The sequence below is a fragment of the Cricetulus griseus genome (assembly GCF_003668045.3).
Source record: "Cricetulus griseus strain 17A/GY chromosome 1 unlocalized genomic scaffold, alternate assembly CriGri-PICRH-1.0 chr1_0, whole genome shotgun sequence".
NCBI classification, from domain to species: domain Eukaryota; kingdom Metazoa; phylum Chordata; class Mammalia; order Rodentia; family Cricetidae; genus Cricetulus; species Cricetulus griseus.
This window is the reverse complement of record NW_023276806.1, coordinates 132,171,545-132,194,628: the sequence shown is the minus strand read 5'-3', so window position 1 is coordinate 132,194,628 and position 23,084 is coordinate 132,171,545. Positions and strand designations below refer to the sequence as shown.

The 23,084-nt window shown below is 35.9% G+C and overlaps 1 protein-coding gene across 3 annotated transcripts in view; it reads right to left on the bottom strand.

Annotated features, from left to right (window-relative positions):
* Nucleotides 1-13,192: 13,192 nt before the first annotated feature.
* Nucleotides 13,193-23,084, bottom strand: part of Slc16a7 (solute carrier family 16 member 7) — a 153,165-nt gene continuing 143,273 nt past the window's right edge. For all 3 annotated transcript variants that reach the window (XM_027392274.2, XM_027392275.2, XM_035451556.1), the window contains 3 exons: nt 20,456-20,599; nt 17,001-17,813; nt 13,193-15,179 (listed from right to left, as the gene is read on the bottom strand). In XM_027392274.2, the coding sequence (XP_027248075.1) occupies nt 14,902-15,179; nt 17,001-17,813; nt 20,456-20,599 (1,235 nt within the window). In that variant the 3' untranslated portion in view covers nt 13,193-14,901. The remainder of the gene's footprint in view (nt 15,180-17,000; nt 17,814-20,455; nt 20,600-23,084) is intronic.

The window sequence follows — 23,084 nt, the reverse complement described above, 5'->3', positions numbered from 1 at the left end:
TGGTATCTACTATTTCTCAAGCTCCTTGTTATATAAATATCATTTTTCTGCAGAATATTCCCTAAGAACTATAATCATAAAATAATCTATGCCTAATAATTGGTATGGCTAATTGAAATTGTTTGAGACTGCATCAAGATAGTTCAGTTAATAAGTGAGATGGGTACAAACTGAAGATAATTCCTCATTAATAAGAATTTTGCATATAATTATAAAAGTCATGATTGACATGATCAATAATAATGTTCATGCATAATACTCCCACAGTCATTATCATTGCAAAACATAGATTACATCACCATCTTGAAAAAGGTCACTATGCTGAAAGTTCACAACAGTAAAAACATTGAATATTGTCCCTAAGTTAAATATGAATACAAGACGAGACCCAATTTAAAGGTCATATAGATATTGAAGTGGGTGTGGATTTTTGAGCAGATAGAAGCAAGAACAAACTTCTCACTAAACACACTGGCAAACCAGTAGCTCCTTCTTAGATCCAAAGAGAAGTGAGATCAAGAATTGCTGCCCTACTCAACAGAAAGAGAAAAAGCAGATGAAGAGAACCACAACTTCACGAAGGACTCCCCTTGGAAGCCACTACATTAGCCAGTGATGGGGTAGAACATTCTGAATTATAATTGATCAACCATTAGAGGCTTATTGAGGATTATGTTAAGAGATTAATAATCATAGAGATTCTAGTTACCTGAGGCACCCCACAGTGAGATTTACCTCTAGAAACTCTATCATAGCAAAATGCTAGGGAAAAATTCTCTCAAGATTCTAGCAGCAGAACAACAACAATCCATTTGAAATACTTCTTAACAAGGTATGCCTCAGCTGGGCGTTGGTGGCACACACCTTTAATCCCAGCACTTGGGAGGCAGAGGCAGGCTGATCTCTGTGAGTTCGAGACCAGCCTGGTCTCCAGAGCAAGTGCCAGGATAGGCTCCAAAGCTACACAGAGAAACCCTGTCTCCAAACAAACAAACAAACAAAAACAAAAACAAAAAAAAACAAGGTATGCCTCACAGAACTTGCTCATGGAATTGTGGACTGCTGGGTTTTGATCTGTCTAAATGAACCGGAATAATGGAGATTATCCTGAGTGGACATCCTGTCCCATCTAAAGGAGGGGCAGGGAGTGAGATACAATGTGCAAAGGTTACAACCTAAAAGTTCAGGTTTCCTTAAAACACTGGGACTTAATGAGGGGGGGCTATAAAATAGTTTCCATGCCTGTTTATAGTGCCATTTGCATGCTTAGATATCAAAAAAAAAAATACAGTAAAATGCTCAAAACAAAAAACAAGAAATCCCCTAAGCACTGAAGTCAAACAAAAACAGTAACAAAAAAATCCTATAACCCTTACAAAGAAATAAAATAGCAAACAAACAAAAACAAAGCACTTTGGAATTTGAAGAGGAAGCATCCCAACAAGACTTTCGACATATACCAGAATATTAGAATTGCAAGACTGGAAAATTTTCTACAACTATGATTAATATGCTAAGGGCCCTAGTGGATAATCACGGTAAGTGAGCAGATGGGCAATGCAAACAGAAGGATGAAATTGTACAAAGAAAAAGGAAATGTGAGAGATCAAAACTCCTATGACAGAGGTGAAGAATGCCTTTTTTGACAGGCTTCTTGGTCCACTAGATATCACCACCGCTGCTTGAGATACTAGAGAAACTAGGCTTGAGGGGGATATCATCATGGAAACTTCAAATATTGAAAAGTAAAGAGGAAAAAAATGACTGAAGTAAAACAAGCCATAACAAGTATTTAAGAACTGGGTGGCAATTGCAAAGGTATAATACATGTACAACAAAGGTACCAGTACAAGAATCAGGAATAAGAAAAAAACACATTTGTTCAACTTATTATCAGACACTGAGCAACAGACTGAGAAATCATGAAGTACAGGAATATATAACAAAACTGCATCCTGCATGTAATTTTCCAACTACTGAAAATTAAAGGTGGTAGAAGCTAGAAGCTAAATGGGTAAAGGATTTTACCCATAGAGAAACGTGGAAAATACATCTAACTTCTCAAACATTAAAGAGGGAGGACTTAGTGTATTAAAGAAAACACCAATTTAAAATTCCATATTCCCTGTGATCTGCAGAATGTCCGGCAGACTCGTCCATGGAGCAGGAACCTCTCAGGACTGTCTTGTTTTGCAAATTCAGCAGTCACTTTCCTTTGGGTCCTGCACATCCAGTCCATATAGCAGCAGTAAAACAGTCCAGGCAAGAGCAGTTTCTTGCCCAAATGGCTAATCTTGCTATGTTGAAGGCAAACTCCATATTGAGTTTCTTCAATGCCCATCCTCCTTTCTGATGTAATTGGTGTGCCAGGAGAAGCTGTGTCTCACTATCATGAAAAAACCCTAAGCCATTTTAAATGCCATATTCTGTAGGTCTTTGAAAGGTATGAAGAATATCTATCCAGCTCAAATATATCTCTGTATATCTAGAAAACCTAACTATAAGTTTGACTGTTATTGGTGACTATATACAATCTGTATTTTATGCATTACATTTTAAAAGATCTGTATAAACACAATAGCTAAACAAGAGGAGATATATACATATCACAAAATTAATCTTAAATTTGTATCAATAAGACAAAATGCATATCAATACAAAGTGTTCGTTTCTATAACATATTTCCCCTTTTTTCCTTTAAAAAGAGATTCACTGTAATCATTACCATTTATAACCAACCCCATATAAATGAGAACAAATGTTTATAAACAGTATTTGGGAATGTGGGTGTCATTCTCTCCAAACTACCTCCTGCTGTTAGTGGGTGCTGTCTTGGGGGAATCCTAAGAAGATCCAGAAATCCTGGCTGTAGTGGTCTGCAAGGCTACCTTGTCCCAGCTGTTTTGCATGTTGGATCACCTGGGCCACTGCTTCAGTGGGTCTTGCTTGATCAAACCATATTAGTCTGGAAGGAATCCACAGCTTTCATTTTCTGTGGAAGCACAAATAAAATCTCTTTTTCCAAAGTAGCATATCTTTATACTTAGATTTTGAAGTCAAGGCATTTTAAAAATATGTAAGTTGGATTAATCCAGCAGCATTTCTTTTAGCAGTTGTTGCTATTTCCTCAGCGGTCAAACAATTCAAAGACAACACAATAGCTTACAGTATCCAGACTCTCTGTGCATTTTTCATCTTGACATGACTTTTTTATTTCTAGTTCTTTTTCTTTTTCTTTCTTTAAATTTCCTTTTCTTTTTATTTTTTTTTTGTTTGGTTTTTTGTTTTTTTGTTTTTTGTAGACAGGGTTTCTCTGTGTAGCTTTGGAGCCTATCTTGGCACTTGCTCTGGAGACCAGGCTGGCCTCGAACTCACAGAAATCCTCCTGCCTTTGCCTCCTGAGTGCTGGGATTAAAGGCGTGCGCCACCAACGCCCGGCTACTCTATTTCTTTTACTTTTATTTTTTCCTTTTTTTGAGACAGGGTCTCTCTGTGAAACTTTGGATGCCCTTGAATTCACTCTGTCCACCAGGTTGGCCTTGAAATCACAAAGAGCTGCTTGCCTCTGCCTCCTGATTGCTGGGATTAAAGGTGTGTGCCACCACACCCAGCTATTCTTTTTTCCTTTTCTCTCCCAAGCCTATGTATATATTTATTTTATTTTATTTTTTATAATTTTTTTATTTATTAGTTCAAATTAGGAACAAGTTTGCTTCACATGTCAATCCCTTCTCCCCCCCTCCCCCAACATCCCACCTGCCCCTAGCCACCCCCCTCCACTTCCCAGGCAGGTAAGGCCTACGTATATTTTTAAACACACTGTAAATCTTTTAGAGGTTTTTCTTCATCTGAATCTGTCTTTACTGTAAATCTCTACCTTTTTCTGGCCACATTTTTTTTTTTATCTGCTAAACAACATTGCTAAAATTAAAGAGAAATATATATGACTGACAAACTGCCAATGTAGGCAGCCAGTTGAAAATTCCCTGTGTCACTGAGAAGTCTGCCAGATACACTATGGACTATGTGCTGAAGATGGATGCCCCAACATTACAGAAGAACTTTGGGTACTGGCCAGGTTTCGAGATGTCTCTGTCAATTCTAGAGTTTATATACTATCCTTTTGTGGTCTTTGGTGGAGTTGAAGACAGATAGTTATGATTATGGTTTTGCTTGGTTATGATAAAAGATAAGTTACAAAGAAGACTTTAGACTCACAAAGATAGGATAGATGATGGAATATTTTCTTTAAGTCTTGCTAAATGTTAAAGAACTAAATATTGTGATCATAGTTCTTACTTAACTGTTTTGTTATATATAATTTTACTATGTTAAAGTTAAAACCATTCTTTTTATTTAGACAGAAAAGAGGGGATGATGGGGAATGTTCTTCTGTGTATGTGTTTATCATATTGTTTGATGAATAAAACACTGTTGGCCAAAACAATAACATAAAATTCTATGGTCCCAAAATTAACTTCAAAAGAAAAAAACAAACTAAACATAAACAATCTGAGATAATTTGTTGCCAGAAAAAAATTCCTACTTTAAAGAAATGTTAGAGCAAAAGTTCTTTAGGTAGAAAATAAATGACATGGGTTGGAAACTCACAGGAAGAGAATGAGAATGAATTAATGCAAAGTGGAAACATATGCTCCATTCTTAGTTTATTTAACAGATAGTGAAAGTAATAAGAGCATCAGTGTCTCTGACTGTGTAAAAACAAAAATCAGAAGACTACACAATGCAATCCTATACACTACTAAACAAACTAAAATAAAAGCCAAGAAAGAGTGGAATTTAAAAGCAACAGCAAAAAATCAATTGGGCAGCGGTAGTACATGCCTTTTGATTCTAGCACTCAGGAGGCAGAGGCAGGGGAATATCTATGAGTTTGAGGCCAGCCTGGTCTACAGAGTGAGTTCCAAGATAGCTAGGGCTTCTACACAGAGAAGCCCTGTGTCAACAAAGGCAACCAAAAATCAAAGGCCACAAATAGGAAATTGTAACCAACATAATAGATTTTGACTACTTTGTAACCACTTTGAGTAGTAATTATGTCAATGCATAAAGTGAGAGATTGGCAGGAGTCATTAAAAGAAAAAAAAATCAAAACATATGTAGCCTATAGAAATCCTAGTTCATATAGGTTAAAAATGTGAGCAAAGCAAGATTCACTATGTAAATGCTAATCAAATGAAAATGGGAGCAGTTAATCTCAAAGAGAATGGATTCACATTAAGAAAGCAATCAGGCTTAAAAGAGGTTGAGCTACATAAAAAGAGTGTTTTCCAAGAGGAATGACCATTTAATTTGTGAGCTGAACAAGGGTACCATCTAAAGAACCAAAAAAAAAAAAAAAAAAAAAAAAAAAAAAAAAAAAAAAAAAAAACAGAGAATGGAGAGGAGAAATAGACGCATCAACTTAAGTCACAAACACATGAATGGACAAGCCTCTATCCATACTCCTGTAAGACACCCTTCACAAACGCTCTCATCAAGCACCCAGGTTCAATTCATAGGTGCATCCAGCTAGACATGGGCAGAGCATTTCTTTGGTTTGTTGTGTTGTCTTATCTGGGGTAAAGAAATGCTTGCTCCTATCTCCCACAAAATGTCATCAAAACTATGATATATCCGCAGGCTATTTTGTTCAGAAGTCTAGAATGCTCAACACTGAGGGTGAACTCTTGCCCATAACCTATGGGCATTAGATAAAAAATATTAGTGAAGGTTTGCTAATGTAGGCACCATTCTGGAGGGGGATGATACTAAAGGGGTCTTGGCAAATGTATGGGTTTGTAGTGTGTGGAACATCTTATTTGTTTCCTTTTAACTTTGGTACTATTCTAAAAGTGTTCAAAAATAAAGATCATTGTAAAATCACGTCAAAGGGAAACTGCTTCTGTGGCTCAGAAAATAGTATACTTTTGAAATATTTATATTCAATCTGTGTGAATCCATTCAAACAAGTAGCATGAATAACAAACTGTACACAGTATTTTCAGCCATTAAGAATGGTTGTATTTTTTTTCATGTTGACATTAATCTTTCCATTGTCAATAATCAGTTATATACATCCAGAGAAAACTGTGCCCTTACATGTGGGCTGGAGTCAGACACTGCTTTGATGAGTATGAACAGCATAGCATTTAATGGTTCTTGAGAAAAAGCAGTTACAGATTTCATTTCAAAAATTTCAAGATGAAAATTAATTTTTAAATTTAATAAGCCATACAGGTTTTTCTTATATAACATATAAATATATATGCGTGTACTTTCTAATAAATAGCACAGACCTGCAATAAAATCCATGAGCAATAAAAATTAAAATACAGTAACAATAGAGTACAAATAGATACAGATTTTCTCAAGTTGCATAATTCAGACAAAAAGAAATAATCTAATTTTATTTTTTTATTGTACCGCTCCCCACCCCTAAAAAAAGAAAACATAAAATTCAGCCAACAGGAACATTTATGATCAAAGTCAATGTAGGAAAATAAGTAGCACCTTTAGCAATTAAAATGATTGTCAATATTTCCAGGAAGCCTAAATAGAGCATTTATTACTTTATAAAGAAAATAAAACTAATTGAGAAGTACCACAAAGTTTACCGGCTGCATGTCTCAGCACTTGCATAGGGTTTTGACTGAGAAAATTAAAATGAATCCTTCAAGACAGATAATCAATTCTGAGTGGACAGAAGTCTTCAAAGCATTTTCCATCTTACCATTTGAAACTAGTCAGAGAACCCCCCCCCATCATGCCTCGGGCAGCACCTTAGAACACACCGTGGGACTCTCAAGAGTCCAGGTCCATTCATTCCATTCTTTCATTTCCATGAAGAATTATTCTATGCCTGGCCCTATGCTGGGCATAAAAGTTGTTATTCCAGAAACATCCTTGTCCACAAGGAGTTTACAGTCTAGAAGGAAAGATAAGAACTTGGAAATATATTTGAATCAGTAGGCAAAACACTATTCTTACAGAGGAATTAGACATTTCTTTCAATTCTGTTAAGCAGCAAAACTTAGCAACTCTAGTAGGTCCTTTTCTGAGGCATTGTGCCCATGTGACACCACAGAAGGACAAGACCTGAGTGCTTCAGTAGTCAGGGAAGTTTTCTTAAAATGAGCTCATTGCCAAAACAATTTACTCTTGATTTAATCTACATACATTTAACTAAAATAAATTATGCATTTCTATAAAAACACCAGTTATCTTTTATTTTGTGGGGAAGTTTTATACATTTTTTTTTAGTTTTGCTTTTTTTTTTTTTCCCAGACAGGGTTTCTCTGTTTAACAGTCCTAGCTGTCCTGGAACTAGCTCTTATAGACCAGGCTGGCCTTGAACTCACAGAAATCTACCTGCCTCTGTCTCCAGAGTGCTGTGATTAAACGCGTGCTCTACCACTGCCCGGCTACATTTCTTATTTCCTAAATCAGGAATTACTACATAATCAAAAATTTTCAGACATATATATGAAGATTGACTTAAAGTATAGTCACCTGCAGGAAGACGAAAGAAGAACAAGTTATCTTATATCTCTAAGCTTTGACAGGCATTCATACAGATTATTTTATACTCTATTTTCAAAAGGTGAGGCAGGTATAGCCATGACTTAGATCGTGGATAAACAAACGAATACTCTTAGGTGTCAAGCAAGCTACCTTAATCTTTACTTCACTATCATAGGGAATACCCATATTTATGTGAGAGCTCATCAAGATACATAAAAAAATCTTATGTTTCCCTTGGAAATCTTATAGAGTTTAAGGCATAGTTTATACTTAAAATAATTTTACAGATTAACTCTGAATCCCATTGTATTCAGGAATTTTTTCAAAAAGGTGTGGGTACAGTAAAGTATGTCTTATATGTGTCTTATTAATAACAAGATATTATGTCTAACATATCTGCCAATATAATCTTAGTGCCAATTTAAAACTATGATGAGAAAATATTTATTGAAAGCAGGAAGTGAAACAAATTTTTCAAAATTTCCTTCACAAATGGATAATTTCCCAACCTAGAAAATATTTCATTCCACATTAAATAAAATCTCTTCAAATCAAGTGCCAATTTTAATGAATATTTGGGAAGATCCTACTATTTCCCCTCCAACCTAGAAATTACATTATGACACTGCTGACTGAAGTATGATATCAATTTTATCATTAACAGAACAGGAAATGATGAAGTCACCGAGACTGTTCCTCTCACAATGATGTCATTTCGTTACATGGCATCAGTCTGGCTAAGTAAGACCAATGCACACCTGCCTGGGGAGGTGTAAAGGTCTCTCATATGCACATGAGTTTCTCCTGGGCCATGTCAGTTTATGAATACCTTCAGTACACTGGACCCAATTGTAGATGTCCCCAGTGACTTAAGCAAACTAGATAGTGCAGAATACTGTTTTTGTACTTTGCCAAAATGAATTCCAAACAGTCACACCCCTCTTCTTCCTGAGATTTATCTAATTATGAATTATTGTTGGTGTGTTATCACTGATGTCTGGAGGGATATGTTAAAGAGGAAAAGTCCAGAATGCTACCTATGCAGGCAGAACCAAGGTAAAGGGCATTCTCTGACATTCAAGTTTTAATTACATAGTTGGGAGCCACCTGTTAAGTTTTGCCTGATTGAGTTCATCTCAATGATGTCTACAGCTAGGCAATAAGGGCAATTAAAGCAACACTGATAAATTTCAATAAATACTGGTATCTCTAGAATGGCTTTGATATTACCATAATAACATATATTGTGCAAAATTCAGTAGCTTATTAGTTACTCTCTGTGGCAAACTCAGAACTCTCTACTGTGGCAGTAAGTAGATATTCTTCAAATTATGTTTACAGACTTTAGTTTGATCAAAGAAATATATTTATATTGATTACGAGGAATTATTAAGTGTGCTTCTAGGAAAATTTTTATTCATTCTATAAGCTCATCATCACTGTCAACAGGCCTTGTCTATTGAAAGAAGTGAAAACATTTGGGAGTCAAAAGATGGATACTATACTCCATCTTGCCCTTACTCATCACTTTGATACACTTAAGCAGAGATTTTAATCTATATTCTAGTACTGAAAAACATGGACAACTAATAATAGCTTAGAGACTCGAGACTATACGATCGATTAATTAAACATAACTTTGATACTTGCTTATGTCGAGAGAAAATATGTTACAAATCAAAACCCAATTACATCCAGTGTTCCAACATGAAGTCCAGAATCACTCTGGCTTCAGTCAATACAAGATAGGGCTAGAAAAGCAAAGCCCATAGCAACCTGCAGTTCTTTTTGATGAACATGCTGGGCATAAAGTGGGTTTATCAAAACCATTATTATATGCATATAAAAGTAAAATGAAGTCACAGCCAACAAAACTATGGGATGAACATGCTGGCCAAACATTTTGAAACTTCATGCTGAATTTAGTGAGATAATATCTTTCTGAAGAAAATGCTGTCTACCTTAAACATACCCCAGTAGTCATTCAGTCTACCTTATTGGACCCCAGTAGTCATTCATCCAGTGCCTGTTTTGCACATAAAGCTTATTTCATCAATAGGTTATTTTGCCATTCAAATTAAAAACAATGAAACAAAAGCTGGTTTTATCACATAAAGAAACATTAGTCACTGTGATGTCCATAAATTCATGATATACTGGCCTTCTCTATTACTGATAAATGCTGTTCACATTACAGGTTATCTATGAAGACTGGAAAACAAAAGACCATGAGAACAGTGTCATTAAACCCCCACCACTGAGGAAATATTCTATCTGGAAACTTTCCAGAAGGGGAGGACAAAAATTTTAAAGATATTTATCCAAACATTATGGAAAAGGGGAATTAATTCAAAAGTAAGGCAGAGAGAGGGGTGGTAAGGAATGGGAAGGACCTGGGACTAGAATAGGGGTGATCTTGTTCAATGTCAACATTAATTTTGCTCAACGTTGAGACTTGAAAATTGTCTTTCATAATATACATTACCACAAGTTTTTCAAGCTCTGTCCATCAAGGTGTCAAAGCAAAGAAAGCAGAGAGAGACATCATCTCACCTTACAATAATACTGTGTGAAGATGTGAAGTCTTATGAGTAGGAACACTCACAGCAAAGCAGATTAAGTTTGAATGGTAAAAATGATGGCCTCAGTACAGTGTTCATTTAAGTGTGTTGATGAAGACCACTTGGGTTTTTACCACATGAGTGTTTCTGATATGTGTGTCTCTTTGCTTGTACCTGTGCTCTCAAACATGTGGGGGTGTATGGATACACAGAAGGCAAATCTGTAAAAAGCAGTAGGATTAAATGTCAAGACTTTAAAAAACATCCTAGTGATGTTTGGAATCACAGAGTTGTGGTGGGTCTGCATCGGTGGCACCACTGCAACAAAACAGTGGGGAAGCACTGCTAATTCCAGTTCTTGAAGGTCTGAGGCATTTTCATAGATACTGGGGAAATTTCAGAAGGCAAATGCCAAGGACAGAATGATTTCTTTTGCTAGCTTCTGTCAAACCAGATTCATTCGTTTGATGTATTTATCTTACATATGGAAAAATCCACATTTGAAAGAAGTCTTCTAGACCACAAACACCTTTCCAATCTCGACACTCAAGCCTAGAATTGAAGAGTGTTCAGGGAAGTTGTTCTTGCAAATCACAAATGAGTTATACCCTCTGTATCACAGATGACATGAGAAAAACCACATTGAGATTGATCTCTTCAAAAAAAGAAGGATGCATAAACTCTTCTGTCTAGCATGAGAAGATGACAAAAGCAGTACTAGCTGTGTTCTCCATGAGACAAGTGGACAAAGAGCATGCTCATAGAAGTTGAAAAGTAACCATTTAGGGTATGTTTTCTTCAAATAATGAAAATAAGTATATATTGTACTTATGAACTGAATTACTTTAATTGCATTAAACTCAAACATTTCTTGGTTCCTGGGGTAATTCTATAAATGGGATAATCACTGAAATTCAAACTATCATGGTCTACAGTGAGTTTTCCAGTTACATCACAGGTAGGAACAAATATAGGAATAGCTTAAGTGTAATAACTTTCTTTTACTCCAATTTCAGGAAAAACATATTACACTTGAGTCATAAATTCATGCCATCATTTATATGAGAAAAGGTTTTAATAAAACTTTCAGCTATTATGTAATTATTATCTTTATTTGAGATAATTTGAACTGATAAGAGAAGCAGACAATTTGAAATTATGTTTTGCTTATAGAAAATCCAGTTGCTAATTAATATATAATACAAATTGCAGTTAGGTCTCATTTCCCATATAAAGTTTATACTTTTGTGTGCCTTTTTACTTCCTTTTGATACTGTCAGCTATATTTGGATATTGAATGAATTCGATAAGAATCCTCACACCTAAGTTTACATCTTGGTTTGAGAGTATACTATTTTTAACTCTAGGAAAATTTCCTGAGCTTGTGTGTGTGTGTGTGTGCGCGCGCGTGCGCTCACACACGCGCGCACATATACATATGTGTGTGTATATCATGCTATTATATCAAGGCTTTAATAGCTTTGACTCCTAGTATGGCTTTGGTTTTAATATTAAAAGGCATTATTTAGGCAAGATACATATTACAGCTCTCTAAACTCTTTCTCCACTTTGTAATCTCCCATTAAATCAAGCCAAAAGTTTAGGATAATTACTCTATTAAAGGTTGGAAGGAGTCTATATATGAGGTTTTTTTCTTTATAAGGCAATTTTGGGTAAAATGTAATTTAAACTATTTATAACATCTATATAAAATTCTACTTATACTTTTCTATGTTCTTGATTGTCATGTTGTAGGGCTAGAAACAAGTGAGACAAATTCATTCTTATAGAATACTTTTGAAAAATTCTAAATTGAATTGTTTTACTTTTTGTCTCGTGTCCAGGTGGAGTGTAGGGCCACTGAAGTGAAGGTAGTTGGAACACAGAACAAAAATGGCAACTCTATGTATGAGTTGTGTGAATTTATACTGAGAAAACTTCATGTCTTCAATGTGACACATATTACTGCCTCGCCCATTGACTCTTCAAACATACATAGAAAGAAGACTAGGTAAGAAGAAGACCATACCTATTTATCTCTCTGAGGACAATGAAGAAATAGATAAGGTTAAATAGCAAAAGGCAAAATATGTAAACTAGCTAGTGAACAGAAATTATTAGTACTTTAGTTCCTTTTGTATAACTTTTGTAATGATAAATAGGAGTTAGTAGAGATTTTAATGATTAATGATATTAGTTTAGTTTATCTTCAACATCTAAAATCTGTTGTTCCATTGTGACAGGAACGTATTCAGCCCTAAAGTTGCAGACAAGAGTGCTATCTACATTCTTCCTCTATTTATGTGATTAGATAGGAGCAAAAGCTTTAGGCCAATAGTCTCTGAAAGATTTAATTAAAGCAACAAGTTATTTCAACGGGTGCAATTGGACTGGGAAGAGCAAACAAGTAGATTCATTTCTATTGTGGTTTTCTTACTGAGGTATGGCCTAATTTAGAATGTCTGTTACAGTAGTACATACTTACAATTGCATGTTTCTGACATGCCTCTATGTACCAGGTTATGTGCTTTTCAATCCTTCCACCCCCTTAAAAATCAATGCAATGAAGTGAATTAAGGCAACAGAGAAGCAGCAATTCACTTTTGATTTGATTCATCAGCAACTGATGTAACAAAACTTCTTTCTAGGGAGAAAGGAAGGCACTAAGCCCACCTACAGCATCATCTCTGCATGCAGGTGGACAGAGCACAAAGATTTGACTGCAAATCCCATAGTCACTGCCTTATTGTTCCTCTCCTTCTGCTGCGTGATTTGTATAATAGTTCAACAAGTGCAAGACATTCCTTTTTGGAAGAGTTTATGATCTACTATAATGATTTCTTATGAAAACTGAGGTGATATGGGAAGAATAATCATATAAAAAATCTGACTCATGATTGGGAGAAACCAAGTTAAAGAAAAGGACATCGTACTACTGCAAAGAAAAAAAGAAGACATTGTAAGTCATGTGTTGTCACATATTGTCCTGATTCATTTCCCTATGATATTGGCACATCTTGTTTTTAATTATATAACTGAAAATCAGAAATATTTTCATATTTGAAAATGCAAATGTTAAATGAAGAAAAACCAGATCCCACGAGCCACATGTTTGAAGCAGTGTATTAATGTTATGACAGAACCAACTCTTTAATATTAATGTCATAAAAGTTGTAGTGTCTAAGTAGAGTATAAGAAATAAGACAAAAAGAAGAGGACATTGTCAGAGTGACATCAGTCAATAATAAATCACCGAGTTCATTCTATTAATTATAAAAATCAAATGAGAGATACAGATATTTAATTTCAGTTGATATTTATATATTATGAAATCACAAATCTGTCAAATTGTCTTAAGAATGATCCTGAATCCCAGATACTTTAATAAAATGAGAACATGCTAAATTGACCTGAGCAACAATCATTTAACATGTCAATACAATGTTATAAATTATATACCTACAAGTCCCCACAATTTGTACTTTTAGAAGTGTCTCCCCACCCCAAATGTCCCAATTTTCTCATTCTATTCTTAGGCAGCAGGTAGTCTAAATCAGTAGAGGGTAGAATTTTCAAGCGCTTCCTCATCCTCTCTCTGTTCTACCATGAGGCATCTTCAGGTACTGAATCCAAGGCCTGGGTTTGTTTTGTTTGTTTTTGCTTTTGCTTATTTTAGAAAAGAATTAGAAGACTTTAGTTGGATCAATAATGACTGCTACTGTTGTCCACTCTATTCCTATGACTTGTTCATAAGATTAGGATGGTGTCACTACTTTGGCTATGTGTTTGTGTGTGGCGGGGGAAGGAAACTGCTCTACTTTGAAAGTGTCAACTAGTATTCTAATATAATTTGGCTTTGGGATTTCAGCACAACATTGACTCTGGGTTGAGCCCTTGTTTTAAAAAGAAAAAAAATGCTATCGTTAAGTTGTATATTATGGGTTAAGATACTTTTTAAATCAATGGGACTCAACTGGTTGTTCAGTGTCATTAAAATTTGAATTCAATGTACGTATTAGCTAAGAATTTTAGAAATTAATGGGGTTGGGGGTTTGTTCTCTTTTCTAGCACCAGGCAATAATCACAACTGTGTGCAGATTAACCAAGCATGAGTGGGCAGAAGGAAGGTGCAAAAGGGGTCTGTTTTTGTAAGCCAAACTTATTTTACAAACATTTTTTTTCTTGTAGTTGTAGTCATTTTTCTGGGTTAACGGCACTTTGTTTTTCACCATATACTATTAATTTAAATCCACACTGTAAAATTGTACACAAATATAACACATTCCCCTTGTCTCCCTGGAGATTTGCTTTTACTTAAAAATGACTATAATAGTATTTTTTCAAATTTATTTATTTCTTCATGGTCTCAAGATACTCAGTGTTAGTGTGGATATGTGATTCTTTGTGTGTGAAGAGAAATGCTTGTCCTCAATTTACTTCATAACAACATCAAATTAAAGAAAATTAACTTTGAAGAGGGACATTCTATGGAATTGATATATGCTTACGAAAGTCAGGGGGTCTGGGATGCAGATTTCATTCTACAGCTAGAAGTAAAAGTCAGTGAAAGATTTTTCATCACAACACCCCAAGTCAGGTATGCAAATAAGCCACTGCATGGATTTCCTGTGTGCACAATCTCAAAATTTACCTATCCAAAAAAGTGTCAAAATATTGATTTGTAGAGTGTCATTGAGGAAAAAACCAGTTTCATTACTGTTTGTGATTCTTTTAGCTAAAATCCTTTGCAACACTTTGAAAAACACAAAGAAACTCATAGTAAATTAATAAACACTGGCTGAAGATGAGACTCATGTTAAATATTGCTTTCCCTTTCTTTGTCTGAAGGAGGACTGTGTGGATTTGAGACTTTGACGGCAAGATCCTCCTGTTTTGATCTGCTCAAAGCCTCCGATTCTCTGGAAGGATGAGTGGCTGATTTCTTCTTCCTTGCTTTCTCTCTCTTCCTTTCCTGGGCGAGGAGTCTATAGTTTATAGCATTGCCGATGAACAGGTAAATGCCTGATATTACCACAATTGTCCCACTGGCTATGTACATGTATTTATAGTCTTTAGTCTTATCGACCAATTTGCCTACAAGACAGAAAAACATCATTTAAGAGAGCAGGATAAAATGATAACATGACATCTAGAAGAAACCATTTCATACAAACTGTATATTCTTCTCATTTAGACCAGTTTCAAGTTACACTTTAATATAGACAATATTGTAGATGATGCTCCTATATTTACTCAATACAAGTGTGAACAAATACCTATAGAAGTATATTGGTATCACATCACATTTATCAAAAACCATTTCTGCCATTAAAATGTATAATCAAGATAAATTAGGCATGTATGTGCTCAGATATTAATACATAGGAATGAATATGAGAGTTTTTCTGTATAAAGGCATGAGCTTTCATATGTATTAAACTATCACTTTATAGAAGACACTTTGAGATCCCTTCATTTTCCCATGTTTCTTTAATTATGAAAAATTTACATTATTTTAGAAGACCCAATGATCTTTTGTGTGGTTCACTAATGGCTCACACAAGCTGAACATTATCTATGCTAATCTCCCTTGTCATGCCTTTGAAGTCATCTGCCCATGGCTACATAGCCAATGCCCCTGTGGACTATGGACTTTTTAAAATTTTTATTGATATAGTTTCCAAAATGAAGCCTAGTTGCTTGCCTCTTTCTTTCTTTCTTTCTTTCTTTCTTTCTTTCTCTTCTCTTCTCTTCTCTTCTCTCCTCTCCTCTCCTCTCCTCTTCCCTCACCCCTCTTTCTTGCTTGACCCATTTTATTTCATGTGTGTGAGCACCATGCAAGCCAACCAAGAACCTAAGTGAATGAGCTCAGTTATTCATTATACATATACAAGGTTTGGTAGAGACTATACCACAAATAACTATTAGTATCACCACCATCACCATCATCAAAAACATTTAAAATCTAACACTGAAGAAGGTATTAAATAAAATTAGGCATGTAACACATTTGCCATGGTTTTGTTTTTGTATTTTAAGTGAAAAATCACAGAAGTGTCTATCATAGTTTCCTTCCAGGAGTACTCTTAAATATATTTCAAAAGGAAGCCACAAGACAATCCATAGAAAAACCAACAAACCCAATGTTTCTCTAATACCTATTTTAGCCTTTTTTTCTCTCTGCTTTTCTCTTTTCTCTTTCTGTCCTACTTTTCTCTCCCTTGCTTCTCTCTTTCTTGCATGTTACTTTTTCCTTTCTCTTATTTTTTCTTTCTTTCTTTCTTTCTTTCTTTCTTTCTTTCTCTCTTTCTTTGGTTTGTTTTTCAAGACAGCATTTATCTATGCATCCTTGACTGTCCTGGAACTCTCCCTTTAGACCAGGCCTAGCCTTTAACTCAGAGATCCACCTGCCTCTGCCTCCCAAGTATTGGGATTAAAGGTGTAGGCTAACACAAACTGGCAATTTCTTTCTTTTCTTTCTTTCTTTCTCTCTTAAGAAAAAGAAAAATATCAGGTCATTTTCCCAACAACTTGATGATACATACATTTACTGGAATTACTCAGTAGAAAGTTTAGACTAGGTACTTTTATGGCCAACTTACAAACCATTTCCCATCACAAAGGTCTGCATGTCATCTTCATCATTTGTGGATGTGTAACATATTATTTACTCAAAGAACTAAACTTGAGTGCATTTCCTTCATCCTTGTATTCTGTATCAATGACATAAAAATCTATCTACCTTAGGCAAAAACTCAAAATCAACACAGCTAATTGACTCATAAAAATCTAACACTTTCAGGATATTATTTTATATTTTTGCTCATTTTTATGTAAGCAAAACATGAATCTGTTCATGTACTTCATATACATTTATGCTATTCTTTTTGGTATATTGATGAGAAATATTCTTACCAGCAAGAGGAGGGCCAAGAAGAACAGGACAACACTCCACAATTGTGGCAAGTCCCACAGCACTGGAAAACCTGGCAGGTCCAACAAGGTCCATGAGAGTTTCAAAGAGGACACTGCTAACACTTCCAAATCCATAGCCAAAGAATATAGAGTAGACCACCAAAGCTGGGTAGGTATCTGCCAGGGGGCAGAGGAGATGGCAAACGCCAGTGAATATTATTGCAAAGCTGAAGAAGTACTGGATTCGTGGACGGACAAATCTGGAGTTGGCTATTAATCCACCAGTAGGTCGAGCAAACATATCAACAAAAGCCATCACAGACAGCAATAAAGCTGCGTTATATTCATCCACTCCTTTGTCTTTAGCATATGGAGCCAAGAATATGATAGGGGCAAAAAACCCTAAAAACATAATGACATTTCCAGATAGGTAGATCAAAAATCCTCTATGCTTAAAAAGGCTGAAATCTAAAAACCGATTAATCTTTTCTGCTGTTGATACCTTACTGGCTTTCTTCATACTTCCATCATGTCTTGAACCAACTTTACTTTTAGACTTCGACTTACGTGGACTTGTCTGTACAGGTCTCATGAGGCACCCAGCTACACAGGAGTGTAAGAATATGCCCCCCAAAATCAAGAAGCTTCCCTTCCAGCCATAAGTGTTGAACAGGTACTGGTTGAAAGGAGCCAGTGTGCTTAAGAAAACAGGGCTTCCAGCCATGGCCAAGCCATTAGCCATGGGTCGTCTCCTATAGAAGTATTTTCCAATTATTGTTAAGGCTGGTTGCAGGTTGAACGCTAATCCTAAACCTAAAACACAAAACCAAAAACAAAAAAAGAAGAAAAGGGAGAAAGAAAACATAAGGACATTATATCACTCACCAAGGAAAGTACTCAAAATTTCCACTATGGAGGATAAGACAATCAGACATGCAGCAGTGAATTCCCATCTTTGAGGATTACAAATGGAAATATAAGTGTACAAAAAAAACTGAACATAGTAAGAATGTTTTCAGAGTCCTTTCTTTTAAAGCCAGAAATAAGACTTGGAACTACTGAGGTATGAAAGAAATAACATAAGAATTGGCTACAGCAAGGACAAAATTATAAATTCTTTTTTTTTTTGGTTTTTCGAGACAGGGTTTCCCTGTGTAGCTTTGGAGCCTATCCTGGCGCTCACTCTGGAGACCAGGCTGGCCTTGAACTCACAGAGATCCACCTGCCTCTGCCTCCAGAGTGCTGGGATTAAAGGCGTTCATAAATTCTTAATCAGAATCACATAATCTCCAGATAAATTAACCCCTTCCTTCTCATACATACCTATATGCAAATAAACAGGCTAGTTTTTGTTTCTAATGAGATCTAAAAATGAAGACATTCTGCCATTGCGGTAAAATTATTAACAGACTAAAAGAGTCACAATTTTGAACAGTCCTCTACCTCCTAAGAAATATTCCTTTCAACATCATGTAATAATAAAACAAATAAGCTTATTTTATTATTTCATCACACAGGCATCACATTCTAAATTTAGTGTCTAGAGATCTACACTTGGGTTGTTGAAATTTTTTTTGAATATGTTTCATTTTAGGGAGTTTTGGTTGATTCTTTGGAACCAAGTTCCCACCACGAAATTCTTGGCACTGTTGTTTCCACCGTTTTTGCAGATCAGCCAGACATGGTACTATTCATAAGTATCGATGAATAGTCCTTTTAAAAGCATATAGACTGATTTATGTGAACTATCTCTTTTGCTACATTAGTGTTTGTACTAGTCTATTTATAAAGGACTATTTAGGTAAGAATCCTTTAGCCTACTAATTTGGATGAATTGGAATCATATTGCTAAGTGATTAAGTCCTCAACTTCTAAGACACACAACACTAAGTACAAATACTCTAACCCTTGATGACATTTCCTGAAATAAATTTTCTCTAAAAGCTGTGGTAGGAACCAAAACTATAATTTAGGGAAACCAGGCTGTGAGCTCCCACTTTCCTTCAAAAACAGCACTGAGATAAGTAGATTGGGAACAACTAGACTGATTCTCATTAGTTTATAGGCAGGTAGCATGTAAGCAGAGGAAGCTGAACTAAAAACCCAGGTATTGGACTTCATTTATCCTTATTCACTTTCTCCCTGAAAAAGCAGAAGGACTTTTGCCTCTAGATGTTATGCCAAGAAAAGTGATACATACTTGTTCATTCTAGAAACACCAACACCACCAAGACCCAAACACATGAAATTGTTTTTGAATAGCAATGATGTTGCTGTATAGGAATGTTCTAGTATAGGAACAGCAAAACCATTGCCTCCTTACTTATAGCCTTGTTCTCTTTCTCCGGTGAGATAGAAGATAACCACAATGTCCTTATAAAGGAAATGTGTATATTCTCTCCACAACAAGAGTGCTTAGATCCAATATGTAGCACTTAGATTTGATATTTAAAATACAAAAAAATGTATTTTGCCATATAAAAAGTCAGAGTGACACAGAGAGGTAACAAATACATTGATAGTCACTATTATTGTAGTTCTTCACTTTTGTTGTTCTCAGTGTGTTGCCCAGGTGGGTCTTGAACTGATTGCATGTCTCAGACTTACATAGGGCTCAGAATCTCTTGCCTCAGTTTCCCTAGTCTGGTTTATAAGCTTGTACGATGATGTCTGCTACACAGCAGCCTGTAAATCCTACCTGTTTTCTTCATCAGATGGTTTACATGTATAAATGTAGATGGATCTCAACTCAAAAATGAGACATAAATGTTAATTTAGCCTTTATTATCCATTTTTTAAAACACGGAATATGAATTTTTAAATAAAATTTGTTGATAGGGAAAATAAAAATGGTGCCCTTCAAATGTAACAGTTTAGGTTGGGTTAAAGTGAAAGGGACTCCCTCAGGAGGCATAATGATATCATTCTCGAGGCTCATGTGAGTGCTTCTAAGTATATCATCTTAGTAAGGGAAAGACCGACAAATGAAGACTAAAGCTCTCTCTGTCACTCACTAAAGCACAGTGGACAGCAATTTTATCATTGAACTTAAATCACTGTTATCTGAAAATACATATTTGGCACCATTTTTAACTTACCATTAGTGGTAAGTCAAATACTTTAAACAGGACTAAAAATGTTTCATAAAGTTGTTTGTTATACTAGAAGATATTCATAACACCACCTTAACTGACTCAACAGTAAGAAATGACCATGTCAAAAAGAACCAATGCTGCTTCCATTTCCTTATCTGTAGGATGACACATGACTATATGATAACTTTTAAAAATTATGTCTTAAAATGAAATGGGTAGTCCTACTGTAGGCAGTATTTTAAGGCATCAGATAAAAGACCCCAGAATAGACCTGTTTTCAAAAACTGAAACAGATCACTGAGCATTTGTGTATTCTTCATCCTTTTCATGCCATTTAGAGGAGAGTATGCTCCAGCTTACCTCCAATGAAGCCAACCGTGAGGTAAAGTTCTATCACACTGTTACTGAAGGAAGCCAAGATCATTCCGGTACAGCATAACAACCCTCCAACTATCACAACTGGCCGGCTGCCGTAGTTATTCACCAAGACACTACTGACAGGACCTGAGGTAGACAAGGGATTAAAAAATATTAGTGGGGGGGGTCAAAGATTTATCCTTAATATATCTTTGTCTGCATGCTGAGAAAGGGCAGTTTAGCGATCAAGATAGCTTAGTTCACGTGCAATATTATTGGGGCTTCCCATAGACTGATTTGTTTTTAAATTTTGTTTTTCATTGCTCTTCTTGAGACTCATGTCTCTCAAAAATCTGGACTGGGTTGATTCTTCTGTCCCAAAGGCCTGATTATCTGGGCTATAGGAAAGCATTACCATTCCCAGCTGATGAGTGATTTTATTTTATTTATAAAGATACATTTTCTTTCAGTGTGTGTGTGTGTGTGTGTGTGTGTGTGTGTGTGTGTGTGTGTGTGTAGGCTAGAAGAGGCAATCAGATTCATTTGAGCTAGTGTTACAGCTGTTATGTGGCTGTAGGGACTCAAACTCAGGTTTCTGCAAGAGCAGCAAGTGCTCTTAACTGCTGATCCTATGGCTCTAGTTCCAGGTTTTTTTGATTTTTGGTTTTTTTTTTTAACCATATTATAAAAATACACAAAATAAATTGAAAACCTTTAACAAGTGTATTTTTAAAGACTGCCGCTAATAAAACATAATGCAAAAGTTTTCAATGAAACACAGCTACACAGGCCTCAAACATCTTTAGAATGACGATAAATTTATGTTATAAAAAATCCTGGAATTCTATGCAGCTTTAGTATACATTTCTGAAATAATGTTTGTACAGGCACATAAGTCATTGACTTGAGCTCCGGTTGTTAGTTATATTCAGATATGGTTTTTCTTTAATAGCTTATTTTATTGATTCTTATTTTTCTTACGATTTTATTCTTAAAATTGTTTAGGTGCAGTGCATACACCTAAGTGTACATGTGTGTATATGAATGTGTATGTGTGCACTCACACGTAAACACATGCATGTCAGTTCTGCTGCTCTCAGAGTTCATAAGAGGGTATCCCTGGGGCTGGAACAGCCTCTGTGCTATCTTTGAAGCCCACACTTCCTTCATTTAAGATTCTGACTGTTGTTGGCCCACATAAATTACCACACACTAGTATAGATTTGATGCTACACAAGCTTGGGATTTGTATTATATACATATATATATGTATATATATGACCATGAATAATCACTCGTACTTTAACCATATGAAAATGAATCCTGACTTTTCCCAAAAGTTATTTGTGTGACCCATTCTCTTGACAACACCATGTAAGCAGCAGCGTGGTGTGAAGTGATCTCCCTGACAAAGAACAGTGAGGCCTGAGTCCAAGACTCAGAGGGAAGGAGCTTCCGGAAAAACTTACACAGTTTATTTAACATACATTTTCCAGTGCATGAGGGTGGATGCATATGCAAGTAAAAACCACTTGGGAATAATTAAGATCATTAAATCATGCATATTTAATGAAGAGCAGTGAAGCTGGCTTAGGTGGCATAAAATGTAAGTTTTGAATATTAACAGCATGTGTTTTATTTAGTGGACAGTATTCATTTTTCTGTCTTGCAAAATACTAATGCAACTTAATAAGTGAATTCAAATTTGATAAAATCTATGTTCTATAATCTGCCAACACAGAGATTATATCTTTGACATTTCTTTTCTTTTTTTTAAATTTTTTTCAACTTTTTTTTATTTGAATTAGAAACAGGATTGTTTTACATGGCAATCCCAGTTCCCTTCTCCCTCCCGTCCTCACCTACCAACCCCCCCACCCAATTAAAACCCTGTCTATCACATATCCTTTCTGTTCCCCCTGGATGGTGAGGCCTTCCATAGGTTGTCATCACAGTCTATTGTATCCTTTGGGATAGGGCCTAGGCCCACCCCCGTGTGTCTTGGCTCAGGGAGTATTCCTCTATATGGAATGGGCTCCCAAAGTCCACACCTATGCTAGGGATAAGTAATGAACTTCTACAGGAGGTCCCATAGATTTCCAATGTTTCCTCACAGAAACCCATGTTCCTGGGGTCTGGATCAGTTCCATGCTGGCTTTCTAGCTATCAGTCTGGGGAACAAGAGTTCCCTGATGTTCTGGTCAGCTTTTTCTGTGGGTTTCCCCAGCCTGGTCTGGACCCCTTTGCTCTTCACTCATCCTTCTCTGCATCTGGGTTCCAGTTCAGTTTGGTGATTACTTGTCAGTGTCTGCTTCTACTTCTACTAGCTGCTGGATGAGGGCTCTAGGATGGCATATAAGTCAGTCATCAATCTCATTATCAGGGGAGGGCATTTAGGGTAGCCTCTCCTCTGTTGTTTAGATTGTTAGCTGGTGTCATCTTTGTAGATCTCCAGAAATTTCCCTAGTGCCTGATTTCTCTGCAAACCAAAAATGTCTCCCTCTATTATGGTACCTTCACTCTTGTTATCATCTATTCTTCCCCTGACTCAACCTTTATGCTCCCTCATGTCCTCTGCATGCCTCCTCCTCTTCTCCCCTTCTCATTCTCCTAGCTCCTTCCCCGCTCTTCC